The 18,158-nt window shown below is 42.7% G+C and overlaps 1 protein-coding gene and 1 long non-coding RNA gene across 10 annotated transcripts in view; one reads left to right on the forward strand and one right to left on the reverse strand.

Moving 5' to 3' along the window:
* Window positions 1-5,642, reverse strand: part of LOC142052340 (uncharacterized) — a 73,892-nt gene extending 68,250 nt beyond the window's left edge. For 3 of the 7 annotated variants that reach the window (XR_012658802.1, XR_012658799.1, XR_012658801.1), the window contains exons 1-3: window positions 4,926-5,131; window positions 3,218-3,322; window positions 2,613-2,677 (exon numbers count right to left, since the gene is read on the reverse strand). This is a non-coding gene — a long non-coding RNA (uncharacterized LOC142052340). Of the gene's footprint in view, window positions 1-2,612; window positions 2,678-3,217; window positions 3,323-4,779; window positions 5,132-5,342 lie in introns of those variants that run through there. The other 4 variants (XR_012658800.1, XR_012658804.1, XR_012658805.1 and 1 more) reach the window with 3 other exon arrangements.
* Window positions 5,643-5,979: 337 nt separating this feature from the next.
* The window catches only part of CTDSPL (CTD small phosphatase like), an 81,066-nt gene continuing 68,887 nt past the window's right edge, over window positions 5,980-18,158 (forward strand). Inside the window, exon 1 of one of the 3 annotated variants that reach the window (XM_075082231.1) lies at window positions 5,980-6,490. In XM_075082231.1, coding sequence (XP_074938332.1) covers window positions 6,415-6,490 — 76 coding nt within the window. In that variant the 5' untranslated portion in view covers window positions 5,980-6,414. The remainder of the gene's footprint in view (window positions 6,491-18,158) is intronic. The other 2 variants (XM_075082233.1, XM_075082229.1) reach the window with 2 other exon arrangements.

Here is an 18,158-nt window from a genome sequence, read left to right on the forward strand (position 1 = left end):
AAGATAGGGAATGCCAGAATTAAGAAGATTATGACCTAGTCTGGAAAGCATAGGCTGATATACTTGATGCTACATAGCCTCAGGGGAATGTGCAGTAACTGGTTACCCCAGTGCTCTATAAAATCTACTCCCAGGCTTTCCACAGTTGCTATTAATAGGAGCTATAAACAGCCATGGAACCATAACATGAGATCAGCTGTTATTATATCTGTTTCACAGATAAACTGTCTGACAACCAGTAAAACTGAAATGGAAACCAAGCCTCTACAACCATATCAGTAGGAAAGGTACAGCAGGATGCTGGGGAACAGAGTGCTCACAGTGGGTAACCAGACAAAAGCAAGGCCAAGTTTTATCCTATTCCACTGCTGTACTTAAGTGAAACAGAAGTACAGTCAAAAGTGAAGCCCTGCTGCTGTTGTCATGTCTCCATTGTGGCCCTTTGATGACATCGAATTCCCACCTCTCGCCTCTGACCAATGACAAAAAGTTCTAGTGCGGGTATGGTCTAAGGCTGCAGACAGACAAGCAATTCCACTACCTGAAGTTGCTCTTGCCTCCTACATGGTTGTTTCTGGCCCTGTGGTATTGCTTCTGCAGTTCGAAAGATTCAGAGTAAACCCTAATGTGGTTTAGGTCAAATTATTTAGGCTAAAGAATTTAAAACAGTTGCTTTGAGTGGGCTGTTTTGACTAAGCGGGAGCTTTCTTACAAAAGTCTCTGTTAGCTGAATTAGGTGGCAGCTCACCTCCACCTCTAAGATGTTGATGAGCACCTTAGGGCAGTAGGAGGCTGATTAAACTTGACCATATAAAGCAGAAGATGCAACCAACACACCTAGCGAATGGGAGACTTCGCTAGCCTTCAAAAAGGCTACAACATGATTTGGTTGCTTGCTGAAAAAAGCAGGCTCTGTCACAAAGGTGTGTCATTTGCGATTAGAGAGGACTGGATAAGTCAGTTGTAGGTCACCAGGTGATGAGCTCTGCAGAGCCTTCCACCTGTTGGTCACCAGCTGAATTCAACCCAGCACCAAAATTATGGCCAGGCATTTTAATTATATGCTCGCTTCACACTGGGCCGGGCGCTTTTCAGGCATCGTTCCTCATGTGGCTGTCTTAGCATCTGGCACAATTAGGCCTCATCTTAGTTGGGTTACTTAATCAAAGTTTCTGTATTAGAAGTCTATAGGAACTTGGGGTTGAACATAAATTGATGATGTTAGTGAAAAAAACATTTGTCTTATTTTCAGCACTGATTTAACCCAAGCTAGAGACCCATATTTTCTGCTATCATATGCAGAGTGAAAAGTCAAGGAGATCAAAAAAAACCTGAGAAGCCAAATCTGCTGTGTTATTTTTCCCTGAAAAAAACTTTTATTGGGGAGTTAGAAGGGAGATAATTTGTGTTACAGTTATTGAAAGCGGGTTTCATGAATCTTTCTCAGCTTGACAGTAATACCGATTCCTCCCAAACAACTCAGCCTGAAACAGACAACTCATAATGTTAAAGTTAGGTATAGTTACAGTTGACTGAAAAAGGGACTTAGAATGGAAATCGTTACGCAACTTCTACTTTATGAATTGCTGCCAGATCTGAAGATAATACTAAAAGCAGCCATTTTCTTCTGATTGATTTAGTAGTCTTTCATCCTTCTGTGGAATGACACTAGTAACCTCTAAATGATAGTATTGCTTTGAGTTTTCTCATTTCTTTTTTTCACAGACAAAAAGAAATAAATACATTGCATTCAAAGGCACAAAATCTTTGGTAATCACAGCATTTGGTGAAACCGAAAGTGATCAAGTAAGCACTAGTTTAATCAATTCTGATATGCACATATATTCCAATGGGGAATATGCTATGTTTTACTTCGGTGACAGCGGAGTCCCAGCACACTTAATGCTCTACTGTTTTCTCATCAAGATCTCTTATGCCATACCAAATAGGTCACTGTGCTGAAATCACAGCTACGTTTTAAATAGATTGTGTTAACTTTATGAATGCATCATAAAAAGGGAACTCTATAACTTTGTATCGACACTGTTTTACTGTTGCAATTTACCATTGTAATGGCACTATTTAGGAAACAATGAATAAACTGCAATGAGATAATTAAGGGATAATCTCCATTACTTTGAAGTATACAAAGAAATAAACAGCTGCCAAAACTGATAAATAGCTGAAGTGAAGTTAAGACATTTAATCAATCTAATAAACCATTTATTGCAAGAATATAGTGGCTTACACTAACTACGAAGCATTTATCTTATTGATACAAACTGCAGTATTTTCCTTTCTTTGGGACGTAATACCATGAGACCTTGATTGTTCTTCCATTAAAGTCAAGGATAAAACTCCCACTGTGGGCCCAGGGTCAAGCCTTCACTGCGCTGATATCAATGAAAATAAATGCTTCTTTTTAATGGATCACAGTTCTGCTAAAAAACATTTTTCCCCCCCTATTATAAAACATCCTATGGCATTGAAAGGGGGAGACGTTTTAGTGGCAAGGACAAATGTCGGGAGTCATGATGAAAATCTGGATCTCCTACTAGCTTGTACTGCAATTTCCTGCAGAGTATTGTTTTGTGTATGTCTCCACCTCCTACCTGCAACATGGAGATGAATCCACTCACGTGTTCCATGGGATTATTTGGGATTTAGTTCATGCAGCCTATAAAGAAACACAGACAGAAGATGCTGCACTCCTCAGATTGTCTCTAAAGTAAAAGCAGAAAGGAAACAACATGGATTGCTCTTGCTTCTGTTACACCTATCTCGCAACCGGTACAGGAATGGGAGCGGGCGGGATGGGAGAGGCTGAAGCACGTGCTCAGAGGAAGGGACCTATTTCCTTTCTCGCAGCAGTGATGTCAGTACAAGTACAGCTGAGCTTCCTAAACTTCCATTCTGCTTTGCATTGCCCTGCAAGGGTATGGACTTTCTGCAGCTCCTAGTGTGCTGTCAGCACCTTGCTTTTCTCCTCTCCATTTTGGACTGCAGGGGCGAGGGAGCAGGCATGACAGTAGCAAAGGGACAAGCACAGGGAGAGATATCCCCTCCCAGCACGTTCTCTCGCCCTACTTCCACTTTATATACCACCATAAATAGCAGTTCCCCCTCTAAACTGAAGTAAGTACCAAATTCCTTCGTAAGATGGACAGCTAGCTGTTCAACTGGAGTTTTACAGCGTAAGTTGCAAAAACAATCTTACCAACACTTAAAACATCCATAACACGTCGGCTCAAGGTGAACATCACATTTGTCAAGCCTCACAAAACATGCTTTCGTCAGACAAGATGTTTGTATCTCCTCACCCCTGCATAGAAAAGAAGTATTAGAGCACATGTTCTCCGATCACATGTTATAATTGCCCTTTCCCTGCAAAGTGGAAGATGTTTTTAGTGCTGGGTGACTCTTGAATTTCCTCTGAAGCAACCTCTTTGTCTTAATGCTAGTAGGAAGCTACTCTGGTTTTATCCAAATATAAATATTGGTACAGAAACTCATACCAAATAACAACAGAGGTATGAATTTATTCTTTCAGCAAAAGCTTCCACGCAAATTAACCCTCAGATAATTAAAAATGCCTCCGGTGCCTGGGCAGGTAAAAGATCAAGCACTTGCTGGATTACAACATAACTAGTGCTGTGATAAAGCTTCATAATAGCTTTGGAGCAGGAGCTCTCAACCTTTACAGGTAGCAGGACTAATTCCATCAGCCAACATGTACTAACTCCTATTCATCTGTGCCCGATCTGACCTGTAAGGGACTGTCTGCAACTACAAGACTCTGGTCTTGAGAAGCCAAAGCTAAACAGCAGGTCGGAACTTGCACAATGGGATGCAGCGCAAGCAGTGGCATTGCACTCATTCCCTGTGCAAGTGTTTGTCATAAGACTAGGACGGGCAAACCTAAAATACAAGTCCCAGAAACCTGCAATACTGGTATCTCTGCATGTACTGCTGTTTAGGGAGTGTTAGCTTTGTGAGAGAAAGCACAGCTAGATTTTGAATAACTTTTTCTACATCAAACAAGTGCAGCAATTTGAAGACCCACAGCAAAACGTTTAAATGCACTGAGTGTAGACACACACTCACTGAGAATGAAACAAGGCCCCAGAGCTTTGAGGAATTTTCCCCAGAAACTAGACGTGGCACTATGGCAGATTATAAATTCCTCGAGGCTAGGCCCGTAGTCTCCCTTTACGGTAAAGCCCTGCAATGAGAACAGCTGCTTGCTGCTGCTGGAATTAAATGCAATGGTCATTTTTGCAACCTGGCTTGGCAGTTGAGATGCCACATTTTTGCTAATGCTAAGTAAAACAGTTCAGAGCTGCATACATATTTTTTATATATATAAAGATACACACTGTGGCTTTCTCTTTTAGGGTCAAAAGAGATAGTCATAACCAATATTACTAAAATTCACATTGCCTGTGTCTGTGCCAGTTACAGAAAGATTTTTCCCCACTTGGTTAATGAAATTTAAAATTATATCTACTCTTTCTGTAGCAAGGCTGCAATAGAAGCTTATACACATATGAGATTTTTTTCCTCCAGGAGAAAAAAAAAAAAGGTTGCAATACCTTAGTTATATTAAGTACAACCAACACACTTTCTTAAAGGTTTTCTCTTTCAGTTTTACACTCTGCCAGCCCCACAGAAGAGCCATTATCCTGGGCGGGCTCCCCCCCTGCCTTCCCCACCATCACGCCTGAGACCCTGGCTAACAGCAGGTACCCGAGGAGTGTCAGAGGAGCGGCGCCCACACACCCGAGCCCATCTCCTGGCGCACCCCCCGGCCACCAGCAGCCCTGGCGAATTCCTGGAGAGTCAGACATGTGATTTTATGATGCTCTAAGAAAAAAAGTCTTTTCAGTATTTTCTCTGAGAGAAGCTGCCAAGACCACTCTTGGTACCTTCAAGTCACACACTCGCCTCTGAAAAACACCTCACGGCCATCTGTAAAAATGCATCATCCCCCTGACGGCTCCTCCTCCGGCCGCTGATGCCCGTTCCCGAGGGGAACCAGCCCCCGCTCAGAGCCGGGACAGCCCTGAGGAGAGAAACGCGCCGCAAACCCCTTTTCCCGCCTCCCGGCAGCCTCACAGCTCTCCGGGCCCCCTCAGATAAGCGCTGGCCCCGCCCCGCGGCCCCGCCCCGCGGCCCCGCCCCTCCTCGCGGCGAAGAGAAAAGCCTTTTGTACGCAATAACAATAGCCGCCCCCCCTCCCCCCCCGCCCCGCCGCCAGCGCGCCATCTCTGCTGGCGCCTGGCCACGCCCCCGCCCCGCTGAGGCCACGCCCCCACCCGCTAAGGCCACGCCCACTTGTTTACCGCGCAGCGGGGCCCGGGCGCTGCCCGCTCCCCGCCTCCATGTTGGAGCGTCCCGCCGCGCGGGGGCGGGGCGGGGCGGGGCGCGGGCCGCGCCGGGCGGGCTGACAGGCTGCGAGCGCGGCGGCGGCGGGCTGTGGCGCAGCGCGGGGAGCGCGGCCCGGCCCGGCTCGGTTTGGCTAAGCTCGGCTCGGCTCGGCTCGGCTCGGCTAAGCTCTGCTCAGCCCCTTTCCCCTCCCTTTCCTCCCCTCGCAGCGCGCTTCCCTCCTCGCCCGCGCACGGCGGCGGCCCGTGACCCGGGAAGGGGGGGAGGAGGAGGAGGAGGAGGAGGAGGAGGAGGAGGGGGAGGAGGGGGCGGCCCGACGTCGCTGCACCGAGCCCGCAGCGCTGCCGGCGGGAAGGGGGGTGGGGGGGAGGGAGGGAGGGAGGGCCGGGGCGGAGGTGTGAGGGGGGCCAGGGCTGGGGGGGGCGCGGGGATGAGATAAGCGCGGAGGAGGAGGGCGGCGGCGGCGGCGGCGGGAGGGGGGTATGTAGGGATCGGGGGGCTGTGCCGGGGGACGCGCTCGGGGGAGGCCCCGCGGGGCGGCTCAGGTGGATGCGGGGGGCGGCCTGAGGCGGGGGCTCGCCGCGGGGGGAGGCGCGGCGCGGCGAGGCGCGGAGGGCCGGGGGCACTTCCCCGCCTCGGGAGGCGGCTCCGGCGGGGTCCCGGGGGCAGCGCTGCGGAGGGCTTCCCGGAAGGGGGAATTGGATTAATTGTTGTAGTTTTTAAGGGGGGGGTTGATTCGCCTCCCCCCCCCCCCCCCCGTGGAGAATTGGCGCCTGGAGGAGGCGGCGGTGGCAGCGCTACCGGAGGGGCCCCTGTGCGCGGTGCTCCCCCTTCCCCCCCCACCCCAGCTTGGCTTCGCTCTTGGAGGAGTTGTTCGGGGCTTTTTTTTGTTTGTTTTGTTTTTGTTGTTTTTTTTTTTAAATACAAATCTGCATATTGATTTTTAAACAAACAAACAAATCCCCCCCCACCCGCACACAAGCCTGCCTCTGGGAGGGAAATAGCCAGGTGAAATCTCACTCTGTTTCCATGGACAACCCGTCCATTATCACCCAGGTGACTAACCCCAAAGAGGAGGAGATCCTGTCCTGCACTCAGGATAAAGGTGAGCTGCCTTCTCTTTTTTCCTTTTTTTTTTCCCTGAAAAATCTGCTTTAAAATGCACGTAGTAACAACTTGCATTCTTCAGTGACCGTATAATCCTCTCTCTGCGCTGCTGGGAATAGAGGAGGGCTTGTTGGGTTTGCTTTTTTTTTTAATGTAGAACGAAGGTATTTGCATGAAGGTCTCTGAAACTGCTTGCTGGGTACAGCTGAGAACTTGTTACAGTGTTTAAATACTGAGTTTAATCAGCAGTTATTTAAATAAAATACTCTTGTTCCTTTTGGGTCGGCGAGGTAACTTCGTGCGGTTGTCACTTTGCAGTTAGTGTCCTGCTTCAGGGAAAGGATACCTGTGCTGGATGTGCTGGAGGGTTTTGAAATCTCAGCTGTAAGGATTTTAATTGTTTTCCTCCCATTTCTTGGAAAATGAAAAAAACCCAGGGATTCCTGATTTCTCTCTGCTTTCCTCTATTTCTCCCTGTCTCAAATTTAAGAATCTGTATAGCTTTCAGGTTTGTTTTTGGAGGATACTTGTGCGTCTCCAAAAGAAACATGGACCGCTTTTAAGAGCGGGCTCTATTTACTGTGTAGATAGTTGTTGCTTGCGTAAGCCATGGCACCTAGGTTGTGTTTTACTCCAAAATGAGATGAATCAAGCCTGGCCAAAGGAACTGCTTCTCTTCAAAAGTCTAGATGTTGACGACTGACCTTAACCTTGTTTCCTTTTGGAAGCTCGGAGGGGTGTTGGGCTGTAAGTGGTTGTGTCCTTGCAGCTGGCGACGAGAGAGGTCCGAGTAAGCAGCAGGGTTCAAGTTCTGGGGAGTTGTGTGTGATTGTGCACAGATTTTGGAAGTTATTTGGGTGTTGAATTTATGCTTTGTTACAGGGAGTGCTGGTAAAAAGGGGGGAAATGGCAGAAATTAGACATAAGAGTGTGTGGCGATGTACCCTAGTAGATATGGTAATAGACCTCTGAGTGGTCCTCTGAAAAGGGTAGGTTGATAGATCTCCCCCTAAAGTCGATGCTTTTAGTATCCAGAAAGCTTCCATTTTTGCATGGCTCGTCTTGTAAACAGTGAGAGGTCCTGCATCGTTGGGAGAAGTTGCTCCCTATTACTTTCGAATGGAAGGCTGTAGGTGAAATCCCTGTCTTCTCACCTCACTAGTGCTGACTGCAGAAGGTAGATTTTAAAAAGAAAAAAGCCATCAGAGTGGGGGGTCTTTTTTGTTAATTTTTTGTTCAGTGTAGGAGTGCTCACATAACTCTAATTCATATTGCTTGTGAAGTGATGCTTCCACCATGAGGCCTTGTTTGTATCAAGAGATTTCTGATGTTTTCATCCTTTTTGGCAATGTTGAGTGTGTGATACCTACAGTAAATAAGGTGCTGGTGCTCTGCCTATGATGTCTCCGAAGACCTGGTTTGGAGTAGACTTACGTGATACCATGCTCAGATGTTGTTGTGGTCTTAACGGCGTATATTATGGTATGTACTGGAAGTGCTTCACTAAGATTGTCAGCTGCTGGTTGAAATTTTAGTGTAAAAAAGCCAGCTGAGACGAGTAGTGGAAAACTCGACAGCTCAAAGTAAGAGTGAGCATCCGCATCAAACAAGTGTCTTCAGAGCCCTCTGTACAGTGAGCTACGCTGCTTAGCGAAAATATGCATATAACTTGCATAACTATGCAGTAACTTGCATAATATGCATTGTGTTCTTGCTATTGGTTTGTCTTTGGCAGAAAATCATGATGGTCTTCGTTGTGTAGCGGGGGCTTTTCAGGCTGCGTGTTGGCAAGGGTGGGCTGGGGGAGGGTGGAAGGAGGGTGGTTAGAGTTGGAGACAAGAGGAAACTTCAGCATGAATTAATGCAGGAGGCGGATTAATGTTTTTTCTCTTTGCCTTTTTTTTTTTTTTTAAATTCAAATGTGGTTAAAGTGCATGCTTTGGATTGATTATGTGCGCTGTGGTGAGATTCTCAAATCACACCAGAGCAACTTTTGCAGAAAGAGAACTGCAGGTCTGCCCGTCCTGGGCTCTGGAAGTCGAGCGTTGCTTGCTCTTACCTCGTCCACTACAGATTTTCCCACTGCTGGAGGTACGGAGCTTGTGAAAACCCGTTGCGCTACCTGCCTTCCTTGTGTGGTTGCATATCGCGTCACCCAATTTTCTGTTCGATTTCTTAACAGTTTTAGCAAAGCCTTTAGGTCCGGTGAGCTACGAGAGACCTGAAGCTGAGATGGTGAATGCAGATAGGTTCTTAGTGGGAGACTGATGTTTAAAGTGAGTCTGCACTGCTAATTCAGATTGAGCTGAATGTATTGGTACAAAATGGCTAGCAAATATGTTAAGGCATAATGAATTAACTCTTTCTTTAACAAATACAAGAACCACCTGAGCCGATCTTCTGCAATTTTGCAATACAGTGAATTACAACAGCACCGTACTGCGTGAGCAAAGGCTGCCCAGTTTAATAAAAACCTGATTTTTTCCTCCGAGTTTAGCGTTTGGCTGCAGAAATATGTTTCAGGGCACTAAGTGGTATGTAGTGGCTTCGGGAGTCAGGGTTTTCATAGGGTTTTTGGGACCTTCTGTTGGTGTTTCCTGTGGGAAAAAAAAAAAAAATTTTTTTTCTTGTTAAGCTGGAGAGAAGGAGTTTTACAGTAGCTGAACAACTGCTCAATAATGCATGCGTGTACCTTCAAGTGTTTGACTTTTTTCCAAGATTTTTTTAAGCTTTTAATCGGCTATGAATCCAGCATTTAGCTTGATTTCTTTGTGTGTGTGTTTTTTTTTTTTTTTTTTTAAATGTAGTAATGTTTTAAAAGGAGTTTGCTGTGCTTATGATGCTTATGCCCAGTTTCTCCTGTGCAGGGAGCACAACTGGCAAGAACCAGAGCTGTTCTCTTGTGGTGGGGCAGTTATGTTTTTAGGTAAATATTGTGCTTTACAAACAAAAATGCCCAAATATTTTCTTTATAATCCAGACATATTAAAAATTAGCTTTTCAGATAAGTGAAGCTATGACAACTTGTTAAAAAGGAGCTTATTAATACTAAGATGGAATTTGTAACATATATTTTTAATAAATAGTGAAAAATTTTGAAAGTAGAAAAACAGATCTTGGTACAAGAACCATTCCTTAGTATGTTGCCACATGGTGGTGCACTGTATTTAGTTGTCTGTCAAAATGAAAACTGAGCATGGAAAGTTGCTACAATCATATTTTATTATTATTATTGTAATGTTTGCTCTGAAATGCCTGTGGTGTTCGTGCTCCTGGAGGATTTTGGTCCCTATCTGTGTCATTAAATCAGTTCTGGGAAATAGAAACTTACATTCTCCCAGTTGGAAATGAGATGTAGGTGACTGAGCACTAAATTAATGGAAAATTTGGTTCCCTGTTAGTTTTTAAAGTAATAAAAATAGTAGTTCTTCACAGAACTATTTTATGTTGTGGTCATTTGGCACTTCTGGAAATTGGAAACATTAAGAAGGCTTGTAACTTGAAATTAAAATGGAGACTTAAGTATGTGAAAAGGGGTTTGTTATAGCAGCGACAAATGTGTGCGACTAATAAAAAAAGTGAAGAAAAACTAATAAGGAAAACTGAAAATCTGAATCTCGGTATAATCGATTCTACATATAAAAGCAATGGTTTATTTTGTAATTAAAGTATTCCTGTTAATTAATTGAACAGTGGCTTCTAATGTAAAATCTGTACAGCTGAACCTATAGAAAAGGAGTGCGATGCTGATGAGTCTTTGCACTGAGTGTAACGTAGAGGGTGTGATCATGGATGGGCAACAGGCATTCGGTCCATAGAAGTGAATTTCCCTTTTTTACCTACAGGGTTTACCTTGATCCTCATAACTGATGCAAATTCTTGGATGTTTCCATGTGCCAGGTTAGGTAGTAGCGTAATAATAGTCCAGTCCTCCTTCAGGTACCAGATCCTTCAGGCTGTGGTGGTCTGTTTTCTCTCTTCAGATACATTTTTCCAAACTTCTATAAAAGTTGTCTGTCAGCTGTGTGTCTATTTTCGGTTATTTAGTGTAGCTGAATGTTCTAGCATCCCTACAGAAGTGTATTTTCTGCAATAAATGATTTGGAAAAGGTTCAGGGTGGAACCTAAACCATTATAATTTTTTTTAACGGAGAGTGTAATTTGCCCGGGGATGTTTTTGCAAAGAGGCAAACTTTCTTGCCTTCCTTTCTTTCAAATAATATTGGAAAAAACAGCAATGAGACCAGCATTCATTATCATCTAAAGCAAAAAGTTCTTAAGATCTCAAGTTAAAAGCCAGAATAAGTGTCTTTAATTGTGTCTTCAATAAAAAGTGTTTGGAAAATATAGGACAATATTTAGAATATTCTTTTTTTTTTTTGCCATTGTGTCATCAGGATTCTGAGTACTCAAACATTTGAAGATATGTTGATGTTTCTGAGACATTGTCTCAACAAATTTTTATGTTATCAACTTCACAGTTTTAACTTTCAAGTAGCGTTTAATAAAAAATGGACGCGGAAACCACTCCAGCACTACATTGGAATGTGAGTTGCTCGCAGAGGGTAAAATTTTAAATCATTAACTAATGACATAGTTGTTACATGAAACCGGAGTGGCCATACAGTAGGTTTTATGTTCCAGGGAGACTGTAGTAACCCAGGATTTGATTTTGGGTAGCGGTTAACAAGCTGAAGTGTACTGGCAGTAACATGAATGATAATTTGCATGAATATCTAGCATTCAGCCCCTGTCTGTAAGCTGCAGCATTATCATTTCTTTGTAGTGCATGTCATCTCGAATTCGTATATGTTTCAATGCAGTGATTTAACTAAAGTGATCAGAAGTTCAACATGCCTTTAAAAAACACCAAAGTTGACCTACATTTTGTCAATTCAGTATTCAGAAATGCAAATAGCATTTTCTGAGATAATCAGTAAAATGCGGTGTGATCGATGCTACACTTCATCTTTCAGAATTTAATCTGAACATTACAAATAAGCCTCTGGGTAGTGGGTCCGTGTTTGTTTCTTTAAAGTGATACAAAACTAAAGGAATGAAACTCACTTATTTGGTCAGTGTTGGTGAAAAATGTTGTTTCCGTTTGCCTGGTAGGTAGGTTTGATTGTGGGAGGCTTATTTTTCTGTCACAGAGCACTTAATTTATGAGTTTTACTATCTTGTAAAAGTCATTATTCATACATTAGGATGGTTGCAAATTAATTCTGGCCAGCAATTTTTATGTATGTCCAATCTTTAACTATTCACTCTGTAAGCAAGTGCACCTCTGTTTCCCCCTAAAGTTTGGCGTGGGAGAGTTGTTGGCAACGACCACCATGGTTGGTGCTCGGTATTACGTTTTCCATTAAAAATCCAGTTTCAGGCAATCGTGGATATGGAAATGTTAACTTGGGGGGTGAATTTGTGCATTACGCAACCCTACCCGGCGAAGAATTTCAGACAGATTCCTGAGAAATATATTTGAAGTGTTTCCATCCCTGAGATTTAATGTTTTCCTTTTTTTAAAACAAATAGGGAAAGCAAGGATTGGCCTCTCTCTACGTTCTTCCTCAGGGTTTTACCCACTGTGTGGGTCAGTAGGGGAAGATGTGGCTCATCCCTCCTTTTCCTCCCTGCCTGGGGGATATGCCTCACTGGGAGAGAAGCTGAGCATGTGGATGTATATAGCACTAGGAAGGAGGAGAGAGCTGCCAAAGAGCTCCAGCCTGTTTGAGGGACAGAGCAGAGCGTGTGAGCTCCTGGCTTCTGAGGGCTGCTGAGCCCATCTGGGGTCAGATGGTGGGTTAGGGAGTAGGTTTCGTGTCTGCTACAGGCTCCTGACCTGCTCCAACCCCATCCATCCTCATACCACTACTGGGCAGTGGGTGCTCTCACAGCGATGTTAATGGGTCTGTGTGCACCCAGTTGGGTGGTTGTGTCTGTTCCCTTATCCCAGTTCGTAGGTATATCCAGAAAGAGGCAGGAATCTTCCAAGCTGAAATAAGAGAGCGACTGATAGAGCGAATGAGCAAGCCTAGTCAGATGTTTGAAGACCACATCTGGATTGCGAGTAAGGATTGTGTACCGTTTGGTTCTTCTCAGCAGTGGAGACCTGGCTGGAAAACCTCACAAAAAAGCTCAGAAGCATCTCTGGAGTCTTCCTGTGCGTATTCTATTGAATGATGCTGATACAAGCTGTGTTTTCAGTGCTCATCTTCCTGGTCAGGAGGCTCAAATAGGATAACATGGCATCAGTGGGTTTAAACGCTTTGCTGAACTTCCAGAGCTTTTTCTAACAGGCTCCAGGCAGGCACAGAGGAGGGATGCTTTTGTGCTGTAATGTAGCCAGAGGCGTTTTTAAGAGTTTCAGCTGGAAATGTTAATAATCTGTAAATTCTACTTCTGCCGGAGTTTGACTGGAGCTCGCTTTATTTTTACTTGGAGAGGTTGAGGCGTAAAGTGGACATAGATGTGACAAATAAGGAAGGCGTAAGTAGTATCTAAATAGATCAGAGTAAAAATATGTTCCATGTGGTCTACTGTGGTATAATTCTGGCCTCTCTTGTATTTCTAGCATGTTTGCTACAAGACAAAAAAAATCAAAGTGAGTCCTGTACAGTAGAGTCCTCTCAGTACCAGTCACTACTGTGTAACATGGATACCAGTGGTAAAAATACCAGCTTTGCATAAACAAGCAGAGAAAGTTCTGTGCATGGTCTTGGGCTTACATAAAGTTTATAGGCTTTATTCAGTGTTTTATCAAAATGATCACTTACATAAAAGTGCCACTGCTTGTTTTCTTTATACAAGATAATAAAGTATGGTTATAAAAAAAGAAAACCCCATTATTAAAGTGATTGGCTGTACTAGAAACTGGAATCCTATTATCTGGAAAATTTATTGTGAGTTAAATCTGAATAAATGCATGGTAGACTTGGATTCTAAGGATGCCAGGGTTTTTAAATGAGATTTTTTTTTTTCCTCCTATATTTCATTTTGCAAGGAAGATCTGAACCTTTATTAGTATACTTCAAGCTTGACAGACAAGGCCAAATAAGATACTGCAGGATGTATTTTGTACAGAAGAGCAACCCCAAATGAAGGATGCCCGCTCTGTCGAAACCCACTGCGTATGTAACTTTTAAAAATAAAATTCAGGAAAATTTTGTGGGAAGGAAATATTTCTTGAATGTCAACCTGAAGTTAGATTTTGTATATTGATGGTTTTGTTTAAAGTCAAGTCATCTCTTGTGGGTAACTGGTCAGCCAGTTCTGTCAGTTGTTTTCTGCTGCTGTTGCAGGGCCTCCGTATTTTCTTGGTAGAAAGTGATATATTGATTTTTATCCACTACCAGGCGCTCACCCCCGCAGTTCTCTTGCTTCCTGAGTTGTCCTGCAGGATTCCCAGCAGAATTAGCAGTAAAACTAATCTTGCTGTTTCCTTGTCTGCCCTAATCAGCAGTAAAATTTTAAACTTTGTGTTTATTTGGTGATTTGCAAAGCTTGGTCATCTCCTTGGTGTCCAGCACTCCTCTCCTGGCCTCTGGGAGTCAGAGGGAGAGATGTGTTTCCAGCACTTGGGGATGAACTCCTAGCCTCAGCGAACTTTCAGGGGGAGGTGGATAAGCTTCCATCGTCATAGCTGTCAGAAAGAAATTCTGCCACAACGAATGCTACTGCAGTGGACACACGTAGAAGAATTCAGGCATGTTTCTTTGAAGTACTGTTAGTAAAAGAATTTTTTTAAAGGTATGAGTTTTGTACAAAGTTGTTCCGAGCATGCATTTAACAATTTGCATGCATGTATTTAACAATTTGCATGCAGTGCTTCTTTTTTTTCTTGTCCACAAAAGCTGTTTTATATGTACATGCCTGAATAATTACATACTTGCATTGGTTACCCCTGAATGCACGTACGTGTGGTTACTGGGGACCTAATGATCAGAAAGCTTTGGTAAAGTTCAAAATGATGGGACTAGGTTTTGAAGTTGTTTTGCAGTCTAAGGTTTGCTTGAACTGTGAAGTTGGCAGTTTTTCCCAGTGAAGTTCAGATAGAAGAATTCTGCAAAGGAGTGGTCAATAGTGACACATTCCTAGAAGATACTTAATCATTTTTACTTGCTTCAGCCAAGCCTGTTGAAAGATCTAATAGTTACCACCTGGAGAGAAAGGAACTTTTAAGATTATACAGGATCTCAATAAACCTTCACAAAAGCCTTACAAATTTTAAAAAATCAGCTTGTGGGACTTCTTGTAAACTAAACTTAAAATTGGGTAAAGTATACATTAACAATTTGATGAATGAATGCACTGTAAAGCAAAGCATTTCAGGAAAATCTGTTTAAAGATGTATTTTGTAGGCATTTTTGGACTGAAGCTTTGACGTTTGTGGTTTTTTTCATTCTCTCCCTTGCTGTATTTTGCTTTCTTGCGTTTTTTTTCTTCACATCATAATTTCTGGATTGAAACAGCTGCCTCTGTGCTCTGATGATGCTGATGTTTAAGGGGCTCAGAGGTGTTTGGCACTGATGGCTGTGTCCAGGGATAAATCTGGAATGAGAAGCTATAGTAGATGTTTGGGGAGCGAGACGGTGCAGTGATGAGGAACCGTGGACCATACCGCATGGACAGATCATTGGACCCTGGCAAGTTGGCCAAAGTGGTGTAGGAGTTCTCCATTTTTCTTAACTCCTTGTTAAAACTTAGTATGATGAAGGTCTTGGTCTCGTGTCTGATGCAGGATCACCGCCGCTGTATGGCAGCTTTGGTTCTTAAAGCAAAACCATGAATTTCTTCTTTGTAACAATTGGTTAAAAACCTTGAGTGAATGTTGTGATATATTTAAAGGGAGGAGGTGCATGAAAAATAACTAATAAAATGGAGGTAAGTATGCCACAGTATGGCACGGCTTCAGTATTAAAGGCAGAGTATACCATTTGGGTAATAGGAAGCATTTGCTCATGCATTGTACGGGTGACCTGTGTAATCCTTGAGAAGATATGGTTGCCAAAAGAGTTTGTCTGGGAATTCCTAAATAGGATTAACCGACAGCAATTTGCATTTCTTATAATAAAAGTAATCTTATGAAGGTACTGAAAAATAATTTTATAAAGGTACTGATCGTATTTCAGCATATGAATCACTCAGTAGGGGAAGGAAGGGAAAAATACCTTTCCATAGTGACCAGCTGAACATGTCAAGTATTTGAAATGGTATTTATTGTGAACTCTCACCAACAGTTTTCCTGTGATGGGCTATGTGTGCTGGAGGATGATTCCCTTTGCCAAATCACTTGCTGGCCTGCCGCCAGTTCTCATGGCTTTATGATATGAAGCTGGTTTTGTTGAGAATCAGTAAGTTGAAAATGACTTGAGAGTTTTGGAAGTGTGTGGGGGGGTTATGTTAGTTGAGGAATTAAAAAAAAAAGAGAAGGAAAAGAGTACTGAATGCAATCTACAGTGCAATTCATTTGCTAATTACACATTGACATAAATTGAAAAGTCCCAGAAGGAGGGGGGTTTACAACATAACTAAAACAATTTGCATCTGTGTAGAGGTCTGTGCTTATCCACAAAGGAATGAGATTTTAAGTGGATTTGTTTAATCGGGTTTATCGTGAGTACATAGTTGTGGGACTCCTTTTTTCCTCGTGTTTCAAAATCTCATGTCTTTCTGGAAGATTCCCTCTTGTGTTGAGATTAAAGATGTCAAGGAAGCAAGTACGGTGAAGTTTAATGGAGAATGAGAGTGAAACCTAAAAAACCCAAGAAACATCCTTAATTTTGGAGTGGATTGAGTACTTGTATGTTTCTGACTCCAGATTATCATGATAAAACTGTTAGTTTAATGCAAACTGTGCCCTGAAATTCAAATTCTTTTTTTTTCCTGCCCCATAAGAAATTTGAAACACTCCAGCAAATTTTTGCTGTCTGTATCGGAAAGGATGATAACAACTTAGACACACTAACTAGTACTACTACAAAGAGCTTTCGCTGTTAGTATTATGATAGTTTGCTTTGGTTTTGGTTTTTTTCTATAAGCCTTTCAGACTTGTAGGTGCCTGACAAGTTACCCAACTTCTTTTGTAAATGTGTCATGACAAGAACAAGGATAAAAATTTGAACAAAACTGGAAATCGAGCTTGGCAATTTTGAAATGGGAATCTGTTCAAGCCTCATTCCTGTGTTTACTCGTACTACTACTGCTGCGCTTTATAAATTACTTGTTTAGCATCGTTCTGGCAGGCAAGCGAGCTCTGAGAGCAGTGTGTTTTTAAAAATGTCACTACCTCAGTTGTTTTGGTAGTGATTGATTCTTTTCAATGCCTTTAAATCACACAGTTGTTTATTTTAAACATAATAACTAAATACTGTTACTATCTCATGTTATAAAGCTGTAATATTATTAAAAGGAGAAAAATGAGCTTTCAGATGAAACCTGCCCCAGATGCAAGGAACAACTTCAATAGATTCCTGAGGACCAGGTGCCCCCAGCTCCAGCAGTGCCGTTTCCATTAGATGCAGAGTAGCCCTCAGTAACTACGGTACTGCATCTCGAGCAAAGATGAGATCAGAAGGAGGTTTCACTTCATAATTTCTGTTCAAAGTGCCCTTTCAGGAAATGTCCTACATAGAGAAAATGAAACTATGCCATTTCATTTTGCAATGCGTAGTATGCTGGATTAAGCCCTGAAGTGCAAAACTTAATGCTGACCTTGTGCTATTGTGGTTCTGTTCAAATACAGTTTGCACAGTGGCTGGGAATTCCTGTTGCACCAGACGGTTCTAATTCTTCCCCCCATGAAACTATTTCTTTCACCAAACTCTGTTCAAGTAACACTTGCAATCTTCCTAAATGGTATATCTAAAAATATGTATTGGAGCTCTGCAACATTAAAAATGTTGCATAAAAAAAGAAAACAAAAAGCCAACACCCCTACCCCCCCCCCCCCCCCCCCCCCCCCCCAAAAAAAAAAAGCCAAACAAACCAAAACCAGGCAAACAAACAAATAAATCCCAGTAGTATTAGCAGGGATGTAAGCTGTGAAAAGGAAACTAATAATGAAGATCTCAGAAGGCAACCTTGGGCATAGCAGTATAACTTAGCGAGGTAACCTAGCACTCAGTCTGTACAAACCACACTCCAGCCCCTTGAGAAAGTGAGATATTAGCGTACAAGCATACGCGTTTGTTTGGGTAGTGTTTGTACTAAAACACAGAAGTAACATGGGTTTTGTTTTGGAAATGTCTTCAGTGGGTACTAAAGAAAGATTAGAGTAAAATAGGGCTGGGCTGACTCATTGCAGAATATGCTGAGACAGTCCTAAATTCAACAAGGTAAGGCAAATATCCGTTCAGTTTAGGCTTTATTTATCTTTAATGCTGTGCATGGTGGGGTGTTGGAATTCACTTTGAATAATTTTTTAAGTCTGTAGGTAAAAAATGATCATTTTTGCAGCAAACAGTAATGCACCTACTGCTTACCAGAATGCTTGGAGTTTTTTTTCCCTTTACTAATCGTCCAGGGTTGAAGTAAAATGTTTCTAATGGCCCCTTTAAATTGCCATTTGGAGTCAAGGTGGAAAAAAAAAAGCAAAAATTTATGGGTTTGTTTTTAAACTATAAACTGTTTTTAAACTATAACAATGAAAAAACAAACCCAGCAAC

The sequence above is a fragment of the Phalacrocorax aristotelis genome, chromosome 2 (genome assembly GCF_949628215.1).
Source record: "Phalacrocorax aristotelis chromosome 2, bGulAri2.1, whole genome shotgun sequence".
Classification (NCBI taxonomy): Eukaryota; Metazoa; Chordata; class Aves; order Suliformes; family Phalacrocoracidae; genus Phalacrocorax; species Phalacrocorax aristotelis.